Here is a 22,587-nt window from a genome sequence, read left to right on the forward strand (position 1 = left end):
TTGACTTAACTGAGACTTAAAATAGTAAAACTAGGCTAACCTAAAACTATATATATATATAGGTTGTCCTAGTTAAAAGTTCCACAGGGTCTTTATATAGACCTCACATTTTTAATGTGTGTCCTCTGTTATTCAACATAAACAATGTAGTGTGTTTTTTACAACTGGAGCCACAGAGCCTCTGAAGGTGCTTCATTCGGAACAGTTTGCTTTTATTCTACTGGGATGTATTTGATCAGATAGCTACAGAATAGAGAGACACTCTCACCTTTCAATCTTTTGAGCATTGGACCTATAAGATGTACCTTTTAATATTAAATGGTCTGCAAAAATCCTTCCAAATGCCTATTTGGTTGACTGGGACAAACATATTAAATAAAATATGGTAGTGTGTGTGTATATTTGGGAATGAAAACATGTGAGAACCACTGAGTTTTTTATGGGACTCACTGGGCATTTATGAATAGGAGATCCTGGGATTCTGCGTCATCCCATTGGTTCATGTCACTGCAGTGTGCCTCCCCTCAGGCCGCCGCACAGCAAAGCCATCAGTCTGCTGCTGTACCAGGGGGAAGGCTCTCCTCACCGCGGGATCTCCACTCCTACGCTCTCTCCTGCACCGGCCGGACTTGTCCATCGTACCCAGCCTCTCTGCAGCTTTCCACGACCAGATATGTTTTATGTGCAGCAGTAAAGAGGAGGAGACGAGGGGAGATTTCTGTGCTACTGTTTGGTCCTCAAGGGGAGGAGTCAGTTGTTGATTCTACGCTGCAAAGAGAAGGCGCCGCACAGAGAGGTAAGATACCGTTTACGTAATAGAAATTATTGTTTATTTTATCTGCAGACTTTCAAACGTGCATTTGGACGGCTTTATATTCGCCATTACTCGTGTTTATGAGGGATATCTGGAGGTGGAGATGAATGCGAATACGTAGCCTATTAAACATGCCACTCCCTGCAATAGCATACTGATGCCCTGGACAGACCTCTTTAAATGATTAAAATCAAAGTATAAAAATGTGTAAATAATGTTTTTAAATAAATGTGGAGGTTACGCAAGGCTGCCTTTGATCAATCCGCTTTTTTTTTTTAATACCTTTTAGTTTACATCTGCATCCCCAATATATGGCCTGCACCTATTGTGCTATTTGGTTAAATAATACTTCTCTTATTTAATCTGTAGTGTTATAACATATGGATCAGTGAGTTACAAGAACAAATACAGCACTGTTATGAAATTCCTCACCAATGTAGGCTACTATAATATGATATAATATAATAAATAACCTCTGATATTGTGGTTATTCATCCACATAAAGTAGCCTGCAGTCTTTCAGAGGTCACTGAGCCTCAGTATGGAGCGCCACATGGTGCAGAAACAGAATATTTTGGTCAGGGATGCCGCGGAGTGTGTGTGTGTGTGTGTGTGTGTGTGTGTGTGTGTGTGTGTGTGTGTGTGTGTGTGTAGGCAGGCAGGCAGGCAGGCTGAGGTCACTCTCATGCCTCTGAAACCCGCATTGCTGATGTGGGCTTGTATCCAATGAAGAGATATTTAATAGGGTGTATCATCAGGTTTCCCTCCGCTAAGGCAGAACTCAACATCAGACATCCTCTCTGTTCAATGATTGCATAGCAACAGCTTGTTAACAAGTGTCCTCGAAAAACGCCTCAAAGCCGGGGAGATAACACAGTTGTTGTGATAATATGGTTCATTCAAAGGACAAAACACAGAAAAAAAAGGTGTCCTGTTTCTTTGCCATTTTGGCATTTAAAATGAGGGGAAATGCTTCGGGCAGATGCTAGTTGTGTAATGATCCCATCTGTCATTGTCATTTTATCTGTCATCAATAGGCAGAGTGCCACACTTTAGACTCGAACCTACAGACAGTCATATGTGAAATCAGAAAGGCTATATTCAGTCAATAATAACTTTCACATGCAAAGGATTTGTTACAGAACAGTTTGTTCAGATGTATTGCAGTAGCAGCTTCATTTGAGAACATTAAAGTCACAACCTCACATTTGTTGTAAATCTGAAGAGGTTAGCTTAAGTATGATTTAGTATGATATCCTCTTGACTCAAAGCCAACCATCTGTCTAGGTCAAATATCCCAGTAATAGGGCATCACTCCGTCTCCTTCATTACATTTGTCTAATTTCAGTTTACCTTTGGAAAATAACCAGTACAGGCTGCTTCATTATGAACTGTGCCTTCAGTATCCTAGATTGGTATCTTAATGGGACACTCCAGCGATTTAGCATTGTACGTCCATAAAGTGGAGGATTTACAAGAGACGGATCAAAAAAAAAGAAAGGCCAAAGTCGGAGCAATCGGAGATTTCCTAAGTTTTTGTCTATAGTATGGGTCAGGATGCATAAACACTGGATCCTACATTTCCCATAATGCAATCAACGGCATCATTTCATTTGACCTTTCCTGCCCATGTCTTTTGAACTCCATGCCTCCCGTTTAAAACACCTGTGCAATACAACCCTGGCGACATCATCAGGGTTAACACGTTATTTATGTGTAAGATTGGTGTAATTCCCCTTTAAAAGTATTTACAAATATTATATTTTTCTTTAAAAACATGTTTACGTGCATGCTGCATTTGTTGTCGGAGAGAAATGTGTGTGAATCAGCATACTGAATCCTGTCAGTAAGTAAGAAAACACAGCCAAAGCCTTTATACATTATGTAATGATGTCTACTGATGCTTTTGGCCAAGGGATCAGTTTTCCTTTGCCTGTTGGAAATAAATTAATAATGAGAGTTTGGTGCTTTGAATCAAGACTGAGACGTGTGGCTGAAGCTTTTGTTTTTGTGCGCTGGCGTAGCTACACGGAATATGTGTCGATCCGTTGTAAAGTGCTCCACCAGGTCACAAGGTCAAACAGCCATCTTGTTTAAGTCACACTCAATACATCCAGCTGCAGACACATTTCCTCACTGCAAGTTTGACACATTGAATGAATACTTACAGTGTTATTACAGCTAAAATAGAATTTTAACACGGATGGAGGGTGAAAAAAACTGAATTAGTGGTCGAAGCTCTTTGCACAGAGAGAAAGTTCTAGGACATATTTTGAATTTGTCCTTTAATTCTCCATAATCCCCCGAGAAGCATTAAGAATTTGAATTTGAATGTGTTACCGGATTGTTTACTCGTTCTCTGTAGCCAAGAGTTCTCTAGAAAAGGGAGGTCATATCTGTAAGTGTGTCTTTGGCCTCAGGAGCATTTTACAGTGTACTGTACATACATACACACACACACACACACACACACACACACACACACACACACACACACACACACACACACACACACACTTATTCCAGATAAAAGAAAATCATTACGGTGTAAGTTAAAGATGTACTCTCTGTTTCCGAGCAGAATCTGTTCCACATTTTTGAATAAAAACCCAGAAAATAAAAGCAACAGATGTTAGTTTTTGGCCAAATTCACAATCTAACCAGTACAGCACTTCACTGCTTTGGTAATCCTTTTGATGTCCAACAAGAGCCTGTTTTGCTGTTAGAACTTTAGCTTGTGACTATATTCAGTAGTTTTCAATGATTTTGAGTCAGCCTAAACACTAACACTCATTGTGTTTGTTTCAAAGCCATTGGTTCATAGAAGACAAACAACATCTCATCAGCGAGAAGCTTCTTCTTCTGTCATTTCCATTTCTGTATCCACGTAATTCAAATGTATTTGTGCATGTGTGCCTGTATGTCAGTGGTCTTTCTTCAGTTTCTGATGGTTGCATGATCTGATTCAAGATGATGATAATGATGATGATGATCTATAACAATGCAAGGATGCTCTGCACGGATTGTAAACAGGGCAACTGGAGTGAAAGAACATGATTTGGAATAAAAGGAAGGGTTAGTCAGATGTTGATGTTCGGCTCAGCAATGGCCGAACATTGACCGTTTCTTTTCCTGTAAACGTTGTACTTAAATAACTCATTGTTTATATTGTATGGTCATTTTATCATTTAGGTTTGAAGATGTTTTACTTCTTGTTGATGTTCTGTCTGATCTCATCTGTACAAAGTCACCGCCTGCGTATCCTTATCTTAGCTCAGCTGTGAACATACTGATGGGAAACTTTCCGTCTAAGTGACAACTTCTCTAAGTTGTTAAGCAGCAAATTGTGTTGCCTAATTATTTGACTATCTGTCTTTTTAGTGTGGAGTGATAAGCTCCACAGGCTGGAGCCAACTGAATGTTAATTCAAAGCTAGAGACCATCTTGCAATGGGATCACACCAGTCGCGAATGCCAAATCGGGCCAGGGGCATAACGTGGGGGTGCAATGGCACCTTTCCCACTTCCTACTCCCCTACTTCATGGCCCCCTTTTTGGAACATGCCAATCTTCAAGCTCAGCCTTAATTTTTATCTCAACCAAAGTTTTGTCACATGAAGTAGGGGGGCAAATGGTGCTTGGACCTCCCTCCTTTTTCTTCATTCTGATATCAGCTACACACCTGTTTCGTGACTGCATCTTGCATCTTGCATCTTGCATCCTGCATCCTGCATGGTTGAGACAGTATTGCGGTGATAAAATCTGTCCACAGACAGACAAAAATATAATTCAAAACGACTTCTGTGGTAGTTCCACAAAACAAACAAAACCATTGTTACTGTCGTGGATGGTGAACACTAAATTGTGTGTGTGTGTGTGTGTGTGTGTGTGTGTGTGTGTGTGTGTGTGTGGGTGTGTGTGTCTACTAAAATATCAGTGTGTCTGCATGTGTTTGAGCGTGTATATGTGAATATAAAGTTATACTACAGAGACAGAATGTTCATTGCATACAAATTGGGCTCTTTTGAATGTGTGTGTGCTTTTGATGTCTTCATATGTGGGAATTATTTCTATAAATAAACAGCAGCTCAGTGATGTGTTCATCTCAGAGGTCGGTGCTTTGGAACCTGTGCTCCGGCTGAGAAAGTCAGTCCCTGTGGAATATGAGTGTTGAGTAAATTCAAGCGGATGCACATTTGTTGGGAATCGGATGCAGAACAGTTATGTTTAGTGAAAATATTTAGAAGGAGGAGAACATCCTTTCAAATTGTCGCTGGGAATGAAACATTATTGAAAGGTTTTCATGAGAGGTTAGAGTTTGAATGTATTGGTACTACTTAATAACAGTTTGCACATACTAAACGTTGGAAAAAGTAAAAAGTGAGACTTTGTCATTGTGTCCTCTGTGTGAAACAGCCAGTTCATATTCCTCTAGTTCTCTTGAAGAAGACCAAGATAACCAGATGTTATCCCAAAACATTTGTTATTTTAATCTGTGTTTATTAGCATATTTAGTTTCACCTCTGAAGATGTAGATATGTTATCCTAATTCCAGTTGTCTTTGTGACAAATGTATTTAATCTGTTCATTAATTTCAATTTCAATATTTATTCTATACAAGAGAATCTTGTTGCACACATGTTGAGGCTTTTTTTTTAATAGACCAAAAATCGAAATCGGACAAAAACAGCTGTTTGCAATTCAGTACCGGTTTTTATTTTATGGCGTATTGGCCAAATTGTATCTTAGCAAGAGACAGTATTTCCAGCAGAGCTACAGGGGAAAAAAATCCTGCATCTAAAAAAATCCACAGTAATCATCAATTAATGGTGCCAACTTTTCAAAAAGGGCAAGAATATATTTTCTTCTTAAAACTACCATACTGTATGTAATGTTGTGCTGCTGCAAGAAGAGCCTGCATGCTATCCATGTTGATTTGAACATATCCACAAGACTAGAATATAGATACAACTCTAACTCTCAGTCTCTATGCAAGAAGGCAGGTTAGGCACTGCAGTGTTACATAAATCCAAATTCTGTGTGCATCCCTGTTTAAGAATGCTGAAGCATATAGCTCATGTAGCCATGACCTGCCTGTGGTCATTGCAGTTCAATCGATATGAAAACAAAAAACACTTTTAAAGATAATTGATTTTTTACCTTAGAGAACGTGAAACAGTTTAAATAGATGACAATCTATTGACTTATTACATTTCATGCCGTATTCTATGATCCGATTTGACGCGGTGTCAATATGGAGACAGCTATTTTAATTGGTCTGGGGTTGCATGAATCACCTCATGCTCTCTGCGCTCCCTGGGTCTGGTTATGAAAGCTCACTGCTGCCTAATGGAGACAGAATGAGTTGTCTGTGCTGTCTATCACTGCCTCTCCTCTACCTCACCCTCCATCTCCCCCGATCCTTTCTGTCGCACCAGTCACAACTCTCTCATCCATCTGCTCTTTGTGTCTCATGGCTGTGACCTTATTGCTCATGTCTGAGGCTGTGTGACGGACAGGCCGGGCCGCAGAGACCCAAACCCTTCGGTGTCTTTTTCAATTTTAATTTGATTCCATATAAATGACTCTCAGGGGATTACACAGTTTATGTTTGCTTTTTTTTGTGACCTTATTAAAAGGTCAGATTTTAAGATGAGTTCCTGGTATTGAGTCTGCTCAGATTTTGAGTAAATGAGAGCGACTGTGCATACTATTTAAAAAGTTTTGTAGTCATAAAGAATGAATAGATTGCTAATGAAACATTACAGCACAGATTGAGCTATTTATGTTTTTGTGTAGACGTCCTGTTTGCTGTTGTAAATGGACAATATAGCTTAGCTCATTAGTTCCCAAACCTTTTGGCTTGTGACCCCTTAAAACAAAGACATGTATAACTTAGTTTGATCCCTTTGTCACCAGTTGTATATCGAGCAGTTAAACCAAAGAGGGAATTTCATCGCAATTGCTATATTTAAATGTTTTTTTTGTTTTCTGAAAAAGTAAATCACCCATAAATTCACAAGAGAAGAGCAAGTCAGGAAAATAAATCTAGTTTTGTACAGCAGAAATACTGTATGGTTTATCAATATCGCAGGATTAGGTTAATTCTAGATGTCTCAGAATATTGATATTGGTTTAGAATCTTTATGGATATAGATATATATCATAATATGGAAAAATGTATTGGTGATTATACATTTGGTAATTCAATTTATGTTGAATGCAACAAATTATGTTCTTCTGTAATGCATTTAATTAAAGTTACAATCTCGAAGATCTCAGTTTTGTTGTTTTTGGCGGCACCTTCTGGTGATAAACAGTCATTGCAGGTGTGTTTTTGGATCTCACTTCCCAGAGAGCGCCACTTTGTAATGATGCAAATGTACAAGTTTTCATCAGTGGACTATATCACCTCTATGTTACCTGAACTACTGTTACTAAACAGACATTTATTTAAAGATTATAATTTAAAACAAAACAAAAACTTCAATACTTTATTTTTCTTTTTTACAGTTCAAACGTTTATTAGAATCGTTTTGACAAGAAACACAATATAATCAAAGATTATATAGAATTATTGCCTGGCCTCTGATGCGTTTAGTAGCTCAACCTTTTGTGTATTTTTACACTTTTTTTGTATAACAAAACCATTTCCTGACAAAATGGCAGAACGCACATCCATTCATTTCTGATCCACTGCAATGTATTCATGATTGTGATGTTTGTTTTCCAGGGCAAGAGACTGCTCGCCGTGAAGAGGAGGCCTAAAATGATGACGGACAGTCGGCCAGTTCAGGACTAGCTCAGACCGAGGGAACTGCAGTTGAGGTGGAGGAGGAAGAGGAAGGGGTGGAAGAAGACCGAAGAGAGAAAAAGTAAATCACATGACCAGGCCTTGGAAAGGCTCCAAATTAGTGATGTTCCCCTCGAGCAGGGATTACCTCCTCCCCGTCGTCTACCTCTCCATCTCTCCTGCTCTTCCTCCCTCGCACAGCAGAGCATGCCGCCCAGCTCCAAGACTCTGAGCCGTGAGAGCTCGCTGTGCTCACCCTCCCACGCACACAAAAACTTGCACACACTCCCACGCACTCTGTCACACGCGCGCACACACACACACTTTTGCATCCTGCTCATGGTCGTTGGCCTGTCCTCCTCAGCTGCTGCTCCTGCTCTAGTCCTAGACCATGAAGAGGCCCAAGCAGCAGACGGGGCCGCTGAGCTTCTTGAACTTCTTCAGCAGGAAGCCCAAATCGGAGCCAAAGTCCGAGAGGCCCTTGGAAGCCTGGCCCAGAGAGGAGGTGGCCATCACTCTGACCCCGAGCGAGCATCCAGAGCAGGTAAGACTGAGGAAGTTATCCCATATCTGTCGTTTTTATTCCTCATAGTTTTGTTTCGGTAGCAGTTTTTCATAAATGTTTGATCTTGGACTTTATATGTTCCAGTTTGTGTTCTAGTTTTATAAAGTATGTTAACAAGTAGTGCTCTTTTTATAAACACACTGACAGAAATGTGCAGTTTAGATGAAAATGTTGGGTATTTTACAATTGTTTTCTCACACATGATTTTAAGTGCTATTATCATTATAACTTGTACTCCCACTTTTGAAATAACATAATAATGATGTACAGTAAATGCTCATTATTCCTCCATATTTCTAGTTATATATCTAGTTTTGTTGCAAAATGTCTCACAAAAGAAAGAAGAGCCTGAAGAGAGGCTGTAGATCATTAACCTCTGGATGTATTAGCTTAGCTTTGCTCTGTCCCTCTCCCATACTGTTATAGCCCAAGTCCATTAGAGTGTTTATTTAATTCATTGGAAATTTCGAGAAATTATGTTGCCAAGAAACCAAGTACACCAAGTATGCACCTACATACACACTCTGCAATACAGAGTTTCACTAGAAATGTGAGGATGTTCCATTTTCTTTCATTTATTTCTTATAATAAACCAGTTTTGTGAACAGCAGCAGAATATCCTCACACGTCTACTTGTGACCCTGCTTGTCACACGGTGTATGAGAACTTTTTTAATGTACATAATAGGATTTAGTAAATCAGCAGCTCAGCTGTAATTGTTCACAGGACCTCACAGCAGAAGAGGCTGGAGGAGAAAGAGGAGAAGGCGGAGGTCCGCCATCAGCGTCGGAGGCAGGCGAGGACGGTGCGGCCACAGCTGAGTGCGTGGGCGGGGTCAGCAACGGCTCCACTGGCGTCCTGTCCCTCTCCTCCTCCAGTCAGGAGCAGCTATTGGATGAACACCTGGAGGAGTGCCCACTGTGCCTGCTCAGTCAACCACGTTGCCACTTCCCACGACTCACCTCCTGCTCCCACCGGACATGCTCTGACTGCCTCCGCCAGTACCTGCGCATCGAGATATCAGAGAGCCGGGTGGGCATCGCGTGCCCGCAGTGCCCTGAGACACTGGCGCCACTGGATGTTCGTGCCATCCTGGATGATCGGGTGCTGCTGGAGCGGTTTGAGGAGTACCAGTTGAGGCGCTTCCTGGCTGCTGATCCAGATACACGCTGGTGTCCTGCGCCTGACTGCAGGTGAGAATCAGATCACCACAAAATCAAAAAAGATTTTTCCTGCATACATTTTTACATTTTTCTGAGTATTTACTATAAAAAGTTTTTTTTAACTTCAAAATCCTGATGAACTTGAAAGGCACTCAGAGAGCACAGACCAATGACAATGCCCCAAAAATAACTTGTGTATCCGCCCCGTAATTCAAATCCACTGCAAAATGTTATTCTTTGACCTATGCTACACCCTCACACCAAGATTTAAGAAAATCGGGCCAGGAGTTTTTCCAATAATAAAGGCCTTCTTTATGTAGATAGTTAACCAACAACATTGAGGAGAAGATCATTTAATAAAGCCATTCATTTAAATGAATGGCTTCTCTAGATGTAAAAATGTACCTTTTTATTGACATCCCGAGTCACACAGTAGCAATTCACTGTACTGTAATTACCTTGAGATTCAATGTTACAATATGGCAGCTCTTGTCAAAACCCTGTCATCCCACCACCAGCTTTGTGCTGTTAAACACAAGCCTTTGAGCAGCTTTTCACTCACAGAATGATTCACTTGCTTTGAAAAGATGAACTGACAGCAAGTGAAATCTCAAGTTGAGCTTTACATGCATCCCAAGGCTGCTAAAAGTTGGATGCAACCAACATATATTGCAGATCCTGAAATGTAACTATAACCATTTAATAATATAATCAAATCTATGTTGCATTGGGAGTTTGAGGAAGAATTCACCTTTAATCAGTTTACTACAATAACACTTTGGATATAGTTATCGGTGATGTGCCTGGCGTTGGGACCATTTTACTTTTTCTTGCTCACTGAGGCTGAAAGGAGGATTATATCATGTTACATGGAGATATTTAAAGCACAGCTACAATGCCATTTCATTGCAGAATCGATTGAAGACATCGTCATAAATCATTCAGGGTGAAATACACAGCGGAAAAGTCTGAGATATGTTTTTTTCCCCATTGACAGCAGCCTCAATAGACCACAATGCAATGCAACCACAAGACATGTTCTAGTTACTCAGCTGTTCTGTTCTGTTTACAACATTTACAGACATTGATCCATTTCTGGTCACCTTAATGTTCACAAAGGGGTAACAGGATAGGGCTGCTGACAGGAATTCATAGTTTGTGTGTGCATGTTTGTGTGTGTGTGTGTGTGTTCAGTGGATATTTGTGGTCAAAAGCACAGGACTCACTGGTAGACTTTCTGTCTCCCCGACTGTCAGAGCTCACAGCCTGGTCACGACGAAAGAGTGGAGCAAAAATCAATACGCCAATCCATCTGGCGCTGTGGTGAATTAAATATAACTCAGAGACAAGATCAGATTTCGAAACTATCTGCAGAATTACGATTCCACGTATTAAAAAACGCTTACAAGCGGAGGTCAGTGGTGTTTTAAATTTCAAATCTTCCCACATAGAAGATCCTTTGAAGTGGTGACCCATTATGTAAACTGGTCACAGTTAAGGTTTGTGTATTCCCGAGCTCCAAACATACACACATTCCTCGAGGTCTTAGTGACAGAAGCTTAGTTGGAGATTATGTCGGCTCTGAGAAAGTGTGGTGAAATGTGTTGCTCTGCGTACGTCCACACGTTTGTGTATGCGTGCACATTTTGTCATGTTCTTTGCTGCACATGTGATGCTACTGTAGGTGGTTTCAAAAGAGAAGCTGCAAGGGATTTTTCAGCGCGCACAGGAATCGGCAGTACAAGTATTTCAAGTGGAAATCTTTCTGTTCATGCCAAATCAATTCATAATTTTTATCTAACATTACTATGCTCTTGTGTTTTTGGAAGGATTTTTGCATATGCCCCAAAAAACAAGGGATACAAGGGCAGATCCGTGTGTCGTGTCACCGCCTGCTCGTGTGCATGCATGTGCACAAGGTACAAACACAACAAGGACCTGCTTATGAAATAATTGCTCCATAGTGCTACTAGTGGTCAAAAACTCAACAAGGTACCTTTTAAAGTACCACTCCACTCAAAAAGGGTTTGCTTATTGTTTTTTGTTTTTTACTATATATATATATTATTTTTACACAACCAAACAAACACCCATATAGCACAGGTATTGCTAAATTACAGAGCAGAAATAAATAAATAAATGAGTTAACATACATGGGTTGCATTAACCTAACCTTAAGTCTCTCTGTACCACTGTGTGACAGGGAGGCTTTTCCTTGATCCACTGGATCAGAATGCATCTCTTCGATAGAAGCAAAAGTATTCTCACTAAAGTCAGCTGTCCAGCGGATAGAAAGGTTTTGCTTTTTGTTACTTTTGCAGAATGATGTCTGTGCAGAGTTTGACATCAGAAAACAGTTTTGAGTTGTTGAGTTTAGCACGTGTGACACCACAAGATGCTTATGTGACACCACAACTAGTGTAGAAGTCAATCATAGACAAATAACTTACACTACTGTGCTGTGGAAATGTGAAGCCTCCAGCACACATACACTGAGAATGGACTTAGGAGACGTCTTGTGTCTCTTAAAACGTGTCTGCGTGGGATCTTTAAGAATAAATATGTATATCTAAGAATGTGTGTCAGCTGCTGCTGCTCTATGTCTTGTCAGAACATCTTTAGACATCTTTGCATGAAGTTTGTAAAGGTGTTAAATGTAAAACAAAATCCAATTATTGCTGCTTTCTTTGATAACAATATTCACTGATACCTCTACATGTTTTTATGCATGAGCAGGTCCACTTTAGCTTTGTTGTTCAGCCAAAATGGTTTGACTTAAGAAATCAAGCAGTTTAAATCTAGTCTGACACCAAAGTGGGATCCATGCAGCAGGCTTATTCTTCTCTTATGTGTGTGTGGCCCTCACCGGTCTGAGTCATCTACCTTTCTGACAAACCTGAAAACCACACGAGGCTGAAGATGCCAAAGGAAAACGCCTGGAGGTGCTTTTCAAATACTTCACAGCAGAGCAGTACTGCCTGGATCCAACAGGCCCTTTCACTTGTATTTGAACATTAATCACGTGATCTTTTGAATATTAAAATATATGTTAGTGTCCCCTCTGAGGAGAGAAAATTAGGCGTCAAGATCCTTGTTCTCATCATAGTGACTACTTGAGATCTGAGGATGGGATTATTTCTGGGTCGGGTGTTAAACTGTGGAAACCAGTCCCACAGATAGTGGTGTCTTTCTTTGAGTTGGGATTCACTGAGGCACACAGTCAACAAATGTACTGTTTTGTTTGAGCATTGGATGAAAGACTTGCTGCAGACTTTCATAGATATGCCAGTCAGCCAACCGAGGCTGTGATGTTTAAATGAATCTGAGCCACTGTAAGTCTCAGCTGAGTAAGGAGAGCACCTGGATTTATGAGGCCAGATGCTGAGGTTCCCCTTTAATAAGAATGCCTAACAAATAATTCACCTTTAGGGCCATATTAATGATGTCCACTCTATCATTTTTATCTGCAGTTTCTCTCTCTCCTCAGCTATGCAGTGATAGCTTACGGCTGTGCAGAGTGTCCCAAGCTGAGCTGTGGCCGTGAGGGATGTGACACCGAGTTCTGCTACCACTGTCGGCAGCTGTGGCACCCGAACCAGACGTGTGACCAGGCCCGGCGTCAGCGAGCCCGTCACACCTCAGGCGGCAACGATGCCTCCACGCTGTACGTCTTCAATGAAGAACCTGGAGGAGGTGAGACTGGCAGCTGCTGTTACCTTCTTTTATTTGTTTTCTTTATCCCAAAATCTACGGAAGCCCTGAGCCAAAGAAAAACTTCTGGTGATTCATTTTCTAAGTCTGATTTAAATTGTTTATGACTTTGCCAGGATATTTTTCTTTTTGTGAAACAGATGGAGAAAAAATATCACTCATGTTTTCTTCCAGGTGAGTTTTAGAGTGCAAGGGAGTAAATTAAATTGTCACCTGTTTTCAAAGATGAAAATGTAGTAACTTCAAACCTGTTGCACAGATGAGAAAGAATTAGGAACTTCCAAAGATTATTCTGGCAAACTTCTTTTTTATGTCCTTCATACCGCCATAAAAATGCATGTGTATGCCGGCACACCTGTTCTTAAGTGATGAACACAGGAGAGAAACCAAAAGACAGACATATAAAATGGATCACCAGAATTTCTTTTCTCCCTTGCACCTCAGAGCGTCCATACAATGCAAGGATTCTTTTCAGTATACTATGTTATTTTTCCTGGATGAATAAATATTGTGTGGACACCCCTCACACATTTACTCTGTTGCTGAAGATGCAGAGGAGATCAAAGCGTGCCCTCGCTGCGGTGCCTACATCATGAAGACCAACGATGGCAGCTGTAACCGTATGAACTGCACTGTCTGTGCCTGTCAGTTCTGCTGGCTGTGTATGCAGGAGATCACCGACGTGCACTACCTCAGGTACTCATTTCACACTCAGCTCATTTCACATATTAACAACGCTATTTTATTTACACGTTACCTTAAATTCTTGAAGAAAACTTTGGTTTTCTCGCATGCCTCCATGTAAATAAAGAACCCAAAAATTTTAGAGAATTCTCGATAAATTAGAGTAAATGGGGGCCGCGTTTAACAAAAACAAAATGATATCAAAACATCTATTTAAAACTCTCACACAACTCGTGCAATATAATCCAAGTCTCATTTATCCAGTCAGATGCTCACTACTTCCCAAACACATACAAACGCATTTTCGCTAAAACTTATTATTTATTACACTTCTGCATAAATAGTCTCACGCTTGTGCAAGCGAGCTACTTGTCCGTGCGAGTACTGTATCAAGCAAAAATGCTGAACATTCACTTGTTCTAACTCCTTAAATGTGAGATTTACGTGTGTGTCTGATCGTGGCTGTTGATTGGTCAAAACAAGCTATTTGAAGATGCTGCCATGGGCATTCTTTACATTTTGTAGACCAAACTAAATTTTTTAAATAATTGATAATAAAAGTAATCATTAGCTATCTTGTTGTTTAGGACCTACACAGTGAAAGTGCTGCCAAAAAACTCAAGAGAAAGTGCAGCGTAATTTGATCTTAGTGTCACAAAAACATGAAAATGCTCTGTAACACAAGTCCAACTTTGTCATATGTAAAAAGAGTTTCTTCAATGAGTTTACATGTGTTCACATCACTATTCCATCTGTGTGTTTTAAGCAACGCCCAGTTGGAGATAGAAAGTGGGCACATACACGTTATGTCATTGTTTAGAGCTTTACACTGTTCGTCTGGGCTTCCATTGATTTTTCTAGTCCTGGAAGGGAATCACTGCTGACTTGTCATCAATAATTCTGCCTCCATATTTCCATGCGGCAGAATATGTAACTCAAGCTACACTATAAGACGTGCATATGTCTTGATGAATGTGTCAGATGAGAAAGAGAGTTTTTGTTTTTTGCCTGTATGTGCCGCATTGTGTTTTTGCACCTTTTCTCCCCCGTCCCTTCTCCTTTTCTCTTCCCTCATTCTGTCTCTCTCACACTACAAATTACAGTAAACGTCCTATAGAGCGCCAAAGTTTTTAGCACTTTGCTGCAAATCCAATTCAAAGCCAGTTCAGAGCAACAGAACACAACTTTAATATCTCCCCACAATTCCCCCCACTCGGGCTTTTAGAACCCCAAAGTGACATTTGCTGTTGTAATAAAAAAGCATGCTTTGAGAAATAGCAGAGCCCTCGGGTGCTATTTGTGTTGCTCATGTTGTCGCTGCTGCCTCGACAAGTTAATTGCGGCTTGATTGGGACCAAAAAGCATTCGTCGGTGTTGTACTGCGTTCCTTGGCAATTAGAATGACACCACAACACTAAAGGCTGATACTACATTAAGGAAGCACTTTAAGGCAACATATATTGTACCTAACTTCATATAACCAGACTTAAATAACCTGGCTTTTTCATTTAGCTGACAGCCGTATGAAAGATAAATGAGTATGTGAATGGTAGCTGCAAATGATTGTAATTGAGGAAGAGAGGACAAAGCTATAATGAGAAATGCAGATGAGGTTATTCAGTTTGGGTAATGATGTAATGATGGTTAATGTTGTTGGTCGTACTCATTTATTTCGCCTGTTTCTTAAAAGAAAATCATTCAAAATTGTTTTATTTTTGTTGGATAGGCAGCATTACGATGCTTTTGTGATCATAGCAATAGATGGGATGATTATGAGTGTCTATGTGAGTGCATACATACCATATACGTATATTTTAAGAAGAAGACTTAGAGTCTACACTTTGCAGTACGGCTATGCTAGCGGCTCTGTGAGACTGTGCTTAGGGCAGGAGAAGTTAGCCTTCAGGGCTTTCTGCCAGAAATCTCCTTAGCTTTAGGCAACACAACTACTCGGTTAGGTTTAGGAAAAGATCATGGTTTGAGTTGAAGTAGACTCTTTCTGACCAGAAAGCTCTGAAGGCTAACTTCTCCCATGTGCTGCTCAGGATGCTAACATTTCAAGTACAGCCAAGGCTAGATGGAATGTCCTTAGTTTTACATGTATTTGTTAATAAAACAAAGTATTGAACAAATACAAATGTTGACCTGATGAAGGCACTAGATGAAAAGTCAGGGGATCACTAAGGTCATGAGGATTCACCATCGAGGTAGCAAATTGCACAGCAATTCATCCAATAGTTGTAGTATTTCATATTACAAACTGACAGACTGCAGGACATTACCTCCCATACAGCCATGACACTCTTGTGGCTAGAAATGCTATATGTGTTAATATGTACCGTTTATTTTCTGAACTCTGTGCATGATGATAGTTTGAACTTGTATCTGATCTCTCCTGTTGTGTCTCCTGTGTGTCTCAGTCCCTCAGGATGCACATTCTGGGGGAAGAAGCCATGGTCTCAAACCCGCAAGGTTCTGTGGCAGGTGGGCATGTTGCTCGGAGCACCGGTGGTCATCTCCCTTATAGCGGGCATCGCCATCCCAGTCATTATTGTGGGCATACCAATCTACATGGGCCGCAAGGTACAAAACTGCCAGTAAATCCTGTGTCACATCAAAACACTGGTTTGAATGGATGTGCTTACTTTTTCAGCGACTGGTTAGGTTTGTGCAGCAAAGGCAGCAGACAAAATGTGCAAACTGCTCCCGTATGACTGGCTTAAATGTTTAAAGTGAACAAATGAATCTGAATTATTAATTTCTTCCATCAGATAGTAGTATCTAAGATATCTTGTTAATTTTGCATGTTATCAAGAGATGTTAAATCAGCTTTTGAACATGTCTACATGGTAATCATGCAGTTCAGGTGAATTTTCCTTTCCCCTCATGCATGTTACTAGTGGACGTGAATAAGTGACAGGAATAAATTGTTGCAGAGAATGAAAAGAAATACATTTCTATTATCTCATTTATGTTTGATTTATTACCTTACAGGTCCATGGTCGCTGTAAGAAAAACAATATCTCAGGAAGTAAGCACTACTTGACTGTGGCAAGTGGGGTGATGATGTCAGTGTTTGTGTCGCCGGTCATAGCAGCTGTCACTGTGGGTAAGGAACAAAAGTAGCAATTGTTTTATTCTAGAAATTACATTTGGTTGATGAAAGGAGATACAATTGCCACAATATCCTGAAACACATTTGTTTATGTCAGACTCCACTAATTTTGATATTGAACGGCAGTTTGTTCCACAGCATTGGAGCTAAAATAGTAAAAAGCATGATCCCCCTCTGCTTTAAGCCTGGACTTTTAACAACATTTAGTTCTCTGACCCGAGGGGTCTGGAGGCAGAATCAGAGGTCTTCTATGCACAATATTTCATTGTATTTGAATATTAAAGCTGTTGTTCCATCAACATTTCTAATATCTGAGGGCAGTGTTCCTGTGGATCAAAATGTAATTAAAGATAAAGATGTTTCATGTTGCTTGTGACCAGCACACAGGCTGCTAGCTGTGGGGTGTCTCAAATAATCCTTTCATAATAATGAGTAAGGCATCTCGGATCAACAAGACAGAGAAACGCCACATATTTTCACAGTCCACACAATTTTAAAACTTAATTTAAATAATTAGTTTAACAGAAAACATTTGCTTTATGGCCAAGAGGTATATACGGAAATTGATGCAACTCCTATATCTGTACACTAAATATGATGCTGATGAAGGTTTTAACAATCATCTGGGTTAGAAAGCAAATTAGCGGATCTCCCAAAATGTCAAACTGTTCCTTTAATAAATCATGAGCTTTAATACACATCTGAACGTGCATCCAGGCTTGATCTCAGAATCAGAAGACGGTTTATTTCCAAGTATGTTGTTGAACTTGTCTTGGTGTTTGGTGCATACAATTAACATATTAAGAGCAAATAAAAATACAGGCAAAATATAAAATAAAAAGATTTGTATAAAAATATTTAAAAGATACTATAAAAAAAGAACAAATACCTACAATATATATTTTAGAATAAAAGAGCTGTATAGTTTTTTACAGAATGTGCAAATATATTGATCAGGGATATGCAAAAGTTTGCAAAAGAGAATATGTGCAATGTAGAGGGATAATAGTCCAGATCTGGCACACACACACACACACACACGCACACGCACACACACACGCACACGCACACACACGCACGCACACACACACACACACCCTGGCTGGCTGGCTCACCCTCTTGCCCTGGTTTCACCCTGATGCTGAGTCAATGGTGTCCCAGTGCTCTCGCTGTGTTAATGATGTCCCTTTGTTTGGTCGGCACTCTGCTTTGTTTCCCAAATTCCTATCTCAATCACAGGTTGCATAATCACACAGCGTAGGGAGGCTGCTGCTCATCGAGTTTGTGGGCTCGTTGAAAGTGCTTTTGTGAAGGTTATGAAGGACAGTGGGGAGAAATCCAACTTTGCCAGGATTGTTATGCGCTTCTTTCTTGTATGTTCATATGAAGACAATTAATAACCAGACATGAAAAAGGCTATGTAGATTCAGTCTTTTCCTAATAAATGCATATTTACATATAACTTAAATTGACCAGGAAATGTCCTCACTGAGATTCAAAACCTCTTTTACAGAAGTGTCCTGGCCAAAATAGCAGCACCACAAACATAAAAGATTTGAAACATTTACTACAGACTTCCAATAAATTACATAAAATGTGAAGAAAGCAATCAAGATTCACAAAGCACAAAAGATCAAAGGTGTGAAATAAGACAATGTGGTGTGCAGTGCACAGTGAAGCAGGAGGGGCTCCCTCTTGTGTTTATTTCGGGTAATGTAGTAACAATAATATGATCGACTTGAACTCAAAGATGAACTGATTCGATTTTGGTGGTCAAAGGTCACTGTGACCTCACAAAACACGTTGTTTGGCATAACTCAACAATTTATTAGCTAATTAGGACAATTTCACACAAATGTCTAACAGGATAAAATGATGAAGTAATGACATTTGCAAGGCGGTAATTCTCTGAGTCTCTCAAAAGTCTCCAAACTTTAATAAAGTGCGATACTAAATCGCAAGAGTACTGTTTTATTAACCATTTGTATGTTATTAAAATAGATTTTTTTCCACAATCCCAAGAAAAAAAGATTGTAGGAAATATATTATGAATTGGTTTCTCATACTTTTCTGTTTTCCCGCAGGTGTGGGTGTACCGCTAATGCTGACTTATGTCTATGGGGTCGTCCCCATGTCGCTCTGTAGGAACGGTTGGTGTCGACCGCAGAGTGATTCCCCTGAAACACACAAAATCCAACTGGAGGACTTAGCCAGCTGTGAGTACAGAATTTTAAGTAATAGTTTGACGTTTTGGGAAATACGCCTATTTGCTTTCTTGCCGAGAGTTAAATAAGAAAATGGATGCCACTTTAATTTTTCTACGTTAAAGCTGGAGCCAGGAGGCAATGAGCTTAAGCATAGCATAAAGAAGAGCAAATAAGCGTACATCCAAAACTATGGATGCACTATTTCTATTTCTATTTCTATTTATTTAACAACTGTGTAATTAAATTGACATTTGTACGAGGTGCATTGTGATGTTTGCTCCAACCACGACCTTATCTGATGAAGTTTCAACTTCTCTTATAGATCTTCTATTCTCTCATGTAGTCAGTGACCACTGGACGGGTCAGAACAACCCAGCGCTCAGCGACACCAGCGTCCAGGAAGTAAGAGTCAGCGTACAGGAAGTGGGCGTACTCCCCAGTACAAGCACCACGCCCCCGGAGCTAGATAGCTATGAGGAATTGGATGAAGCCACAAAACACCACGGATACACCCAGCCAGACAGCCAATCAGACTGCGAGGTGGTTATTGTGCCTGACAGCAAGCTCGATGACACACAAGGGCTTCCTTTGAGGTAAATGTTGCACTTTTACTCTCCCTTTTTCTGTTTCTACCCCTCTCTTTATGTTTTTATGCAGGATTTAAGCGTTAATGTTAACGGAATGACTTTAGGGAGGCCAATGTTTGGTGTGTCCACTTTGGTCAAGACTATTGGATGAATTGCCATGAAAGTTGGTACAGATATCCATGTTATCCTCAGGATTTCTTTGTACTCACTATTATGATTCCTTAACTTTTCATCTAGCACTACCGTCAACAACAGTTTAAAACCAAACATCTGAAAAAAAAACAACGTTCCCATCAGCCTCAGCTGCACTTTGGTGCCAACAGCTAATGCTAAAGCAATAACTTAATATTGATTTATTAATGTCTCTTTACTGTACCCACAGGGAAGGAACCAATATTGAGGTCCGTGTGGAAATTGAGACCCAACCCAGAGGCGCCCGCCAGTCCAGCCTCAGTAGCATCTTGTCCAGCCGAAGCTTGTCGATGGAGTCCCTGGGACACTCGCAGTCCCAGTCCCGAGACTACCTGTGTGCCTCAGAACTGGAAGAAAGACGAGAGGGGGGAGGAGGAGAAGGAGAGGAGCAGGAGGGAAGAGAAAAACCAGGAGGGGAAGCAGGAGGAGACGAAGGGACAGTTTTCCCAGTCTTTGAAATAGACGGTGTATGAGGTCCTCCAATGCAGGCTTTGTACTTGGTTGAAGATTAGTCAGGTTTTATGGAAATAAAGATATCCATGAGCTGACGTGTCACTGGATTGACCTGAAAATCGTTGGCCAAAGCCACCTCCTGCTTCCAAGACCGGCCCTCCCACCAGTTGCCTTCTAGCTCCAGCCTCTAAGGAAGACGCGGGTTTAGAGAGAGCAAATGAAAAGTGTGTGAGTGTGTGTATGAGACAAATAGCATGAGACTATGACATAACAATTGGAGGGGGATAAACTGTAAAGCAGACAGGATAGCATCCATCAATGAAACTGAAACAGAAGTGACTGAGAGCATGTGAGCTGACTAGTTCAGTCTGTTTTTTTTTCTATGTTGTCCTTTCTGAAAGAGACTACCATGCACCCCCCTCTATCATACATCTCTTTCATGAAGCCCTCTTTTCTTCTGGCTGTACTCTAACACTTCTTTTAGTGACCTCACCTCCCTCCTCCCTTTACAAATAAAGAGACCCCCACAAGCATGATTTGTTTTATGGGGGGGGGGGAGGGGGATTAAGAATCTAACAACTGTTGTATCAGCAAGTAAATATCACATGCTTCCCAAGCCAAGTTGCAAGACAGTAGGGGAGATTTTTTTCTGCCTTTTTAAAGAACATCTCTGGTATTTTAAGCAGTAGTCACACCGGAATTGGGCAACCGTAAACAGACGATGCATGCTGCACTGTTTGATTACTCTTTTGTGAACCAGTCGAAAAATGACATCTGAAAAACTGTTGAAGCCTGTAACTGTTGTTCTCTATTGGAGTAAAAGGTGCTCTGTGACATTATGGCAGTGATTGAATTGACTGGATGACTTATAAATACCATTAATTATAAACTTATAATCTCAAATCCACAGTCTTCCATGGAAGCAGACAGGAGGCAATGTCACTTTTGCAGCGTTTTAGTGCAGCTTTTAGCCTTTAAGAGGCTATTTCCTTTTACACTGGAGAGGGAGACATTGCTTTAGTTCTAATGCAGATACTTGTATGCTTTAGTGACACCAACATGGCAGCAACACTGCAGTCTTTTTCTGAAGAGTCTTATATTTTAAAGTAGCTGCATGATTCTACTACTTGCTGTGTATCCAGGATAGCACATAAACACACACATGCAGTTTAACACACACACACACACACACACACACACACACACATCCACACGCACAGCAGTCAGTAGTGTGCGCAGCTGTGAGCATTAAATATAAACTTAAGTCCCTCTCAAATGATCACAGAGCACCAAAATTACAACAGCAGCATGCCACCTCAGGCTAAACTCTCAATAACCCCTACTAGATGATTTATGAGAAATACATGATTATACATGCTCTGCTTAGCTTCCTGAGTGTGAAATACTTGTGAGAGATGAACTCGGACCTGACATGATAACCTGTGCTGGGTTGTGGAGAGAAATTAAATAAAGATTTCACCATGAAGGACAAAAACACAATGCATGTTTTGTCACAAATTGATTATTCTTCAGTGGAAGTTCAAGTGGAAGAGTTCCCTGTATGGCACAATAGTTTTTTGGCCATTTTGCCTTTATTGTATGGCTTTACAGTAGGAAACTTTGGAATAATGCAAAAGTCATACACAGACCACCAGTGGATCCAAACCTTTTTGACTTGTGACGTCTGTAATCTTAGCCCATACTTAAAAGAACAATTTAAAACGGATGATTTAAGAATGTGTATATTTTGTAAAAAAAAGCTTACTGATATGTCCAAATATTGGGTAACAACCACACTGTAATAACTGTTTGCAATCAGTAGAGGGCGCCAACATACTAAAAAGGAAAACTTCAATCATCTCCCTAAAATGAAGCCTAGATTTGTAATTGTTTGTTGATCAGGTATTCTGACATTTTTTAAGCACTTACCATATGTGACCAAGCCTGGAAAAAACAGGGAATAATAGGAGAACATTACAATAAAGAAGCTTCAACATAGTCCATCACTAAAGTATCCAATCATTTGAATTCTGTCACGAATTGAAACAACAAGATCCTGCTGTTTCTAAATATTAACAATGTTAAAGGGATGACATAACCTTCTTTAAAGGTTCAATGTGTAATTCCGAGCGACCTGCTCCAAAGAAATAGGGGGCAGTATTTCACCTCTAAACTGGGCCAGTACAATGTCTAATGTTCATATTTGAGTTGTAGTAGTTTGGCACATTTATTGTATTCTAATGTATTCTTTAAATTATGTATTGCATTTACTTCTGTGTAATGCCTGTCAGTCAGTCAGTCAGT

At 40.3% G+C, this 22,587-nt stretch overlaps 1 protein-coding gene across 3 annotated transcripts; it reads left to right on the forward strand.

The window, feature by feature from the left end:
- Window positions 1-522: 522 nt before the first annotated feature.
- On the forward strand, window positions 523-22,139 carry LOC115003949 (E3 ubiquitin-protein ligase RNF19A). Of its 3 annotated transcripts, none has more exons than XM_029425891.1 (10): window positions 523-796; window positions 7,547-8,150; window positions 8,898-9,364; window positions 12,822-13,027; window positions 13,594-13,741; window positions 16,150-16,312; window positions 16,724-16,838; window positions 18,929-19,060; window positions 19,395-19,644; window positions 20,021-22,139. In XM_029425891.1, the coding sequence occupies exons 2-10, from the start codon at window positions 7,998-8,000 to the stop codon at window positions 20,301-20,303; spliced, it is 1,917 nt and encodes a 638-aa protein (XP_029281751.1). In that variant the 5' UTR covers window positions 523-796; window positions 7,547-7,997; the 3' UTR covers window positions 20,304-22,139. The 3 variants fall into 3 exon arrangements, with proteins under 3 accessions (XP_029281751.1, XP_029281749.1, XP_029281750.1); XM_029425889.1 differs by having other exon boundaries at window positions 526-796; window positions 19,374-19,644; window positions 20,021-22,138; XM_029425890.1 differs by having other exon boundaries at window positions 526-796; window positions 13,600-13,741; window positions 19,374-19,644; window positions 20,021-22,138.
- Window positions 22,140-22,587: the final 448 nt, after the last annotated feature.

The sequence above is a fragment of the Cottoperca gobio genome, chromosome 24 (assembly GCF_900634415.1).
Source record: "Cottoperca gobio chromosome 24, fCotGob3.1, whole genome shotgun sequence".
Taxonomy (NCBI): domain Eukaryota; kingdom Metazoa; phylum Chordata; class Actinopteri; order Perciformes; family Bovichtidae; genus Cottoperca; species Cottoperca gobio.

What these genes read in the sequence shown, in the direction of transcription:
- LOC115003949 (XM_029425889.1), top strand. Translation starts at nt 7,998, where the DNA reads ATGAAGAGGCCCAAGCAGCAGACGGGGCCGCTGAGCTTCTTGAACTTC. An exon ending in CGAGCGAGCATCCAGAGCAG is followed by an intron (nt 8,151 to 8,897) that starts GTAAGACTGAGG and finishes AATTGTTCACAG; the next exon opens with GACCTCACAGCAGAAGAGGC. An exon ending in CATAGCAGCTGTCACTGTGG is followed by an intron (nt 16,839 to 18,928) that starts GTAAGGAACAAA and finishes GTTTTCCCGCAG; the next exon opens with GTGTGGGTGTACCGCTAATG.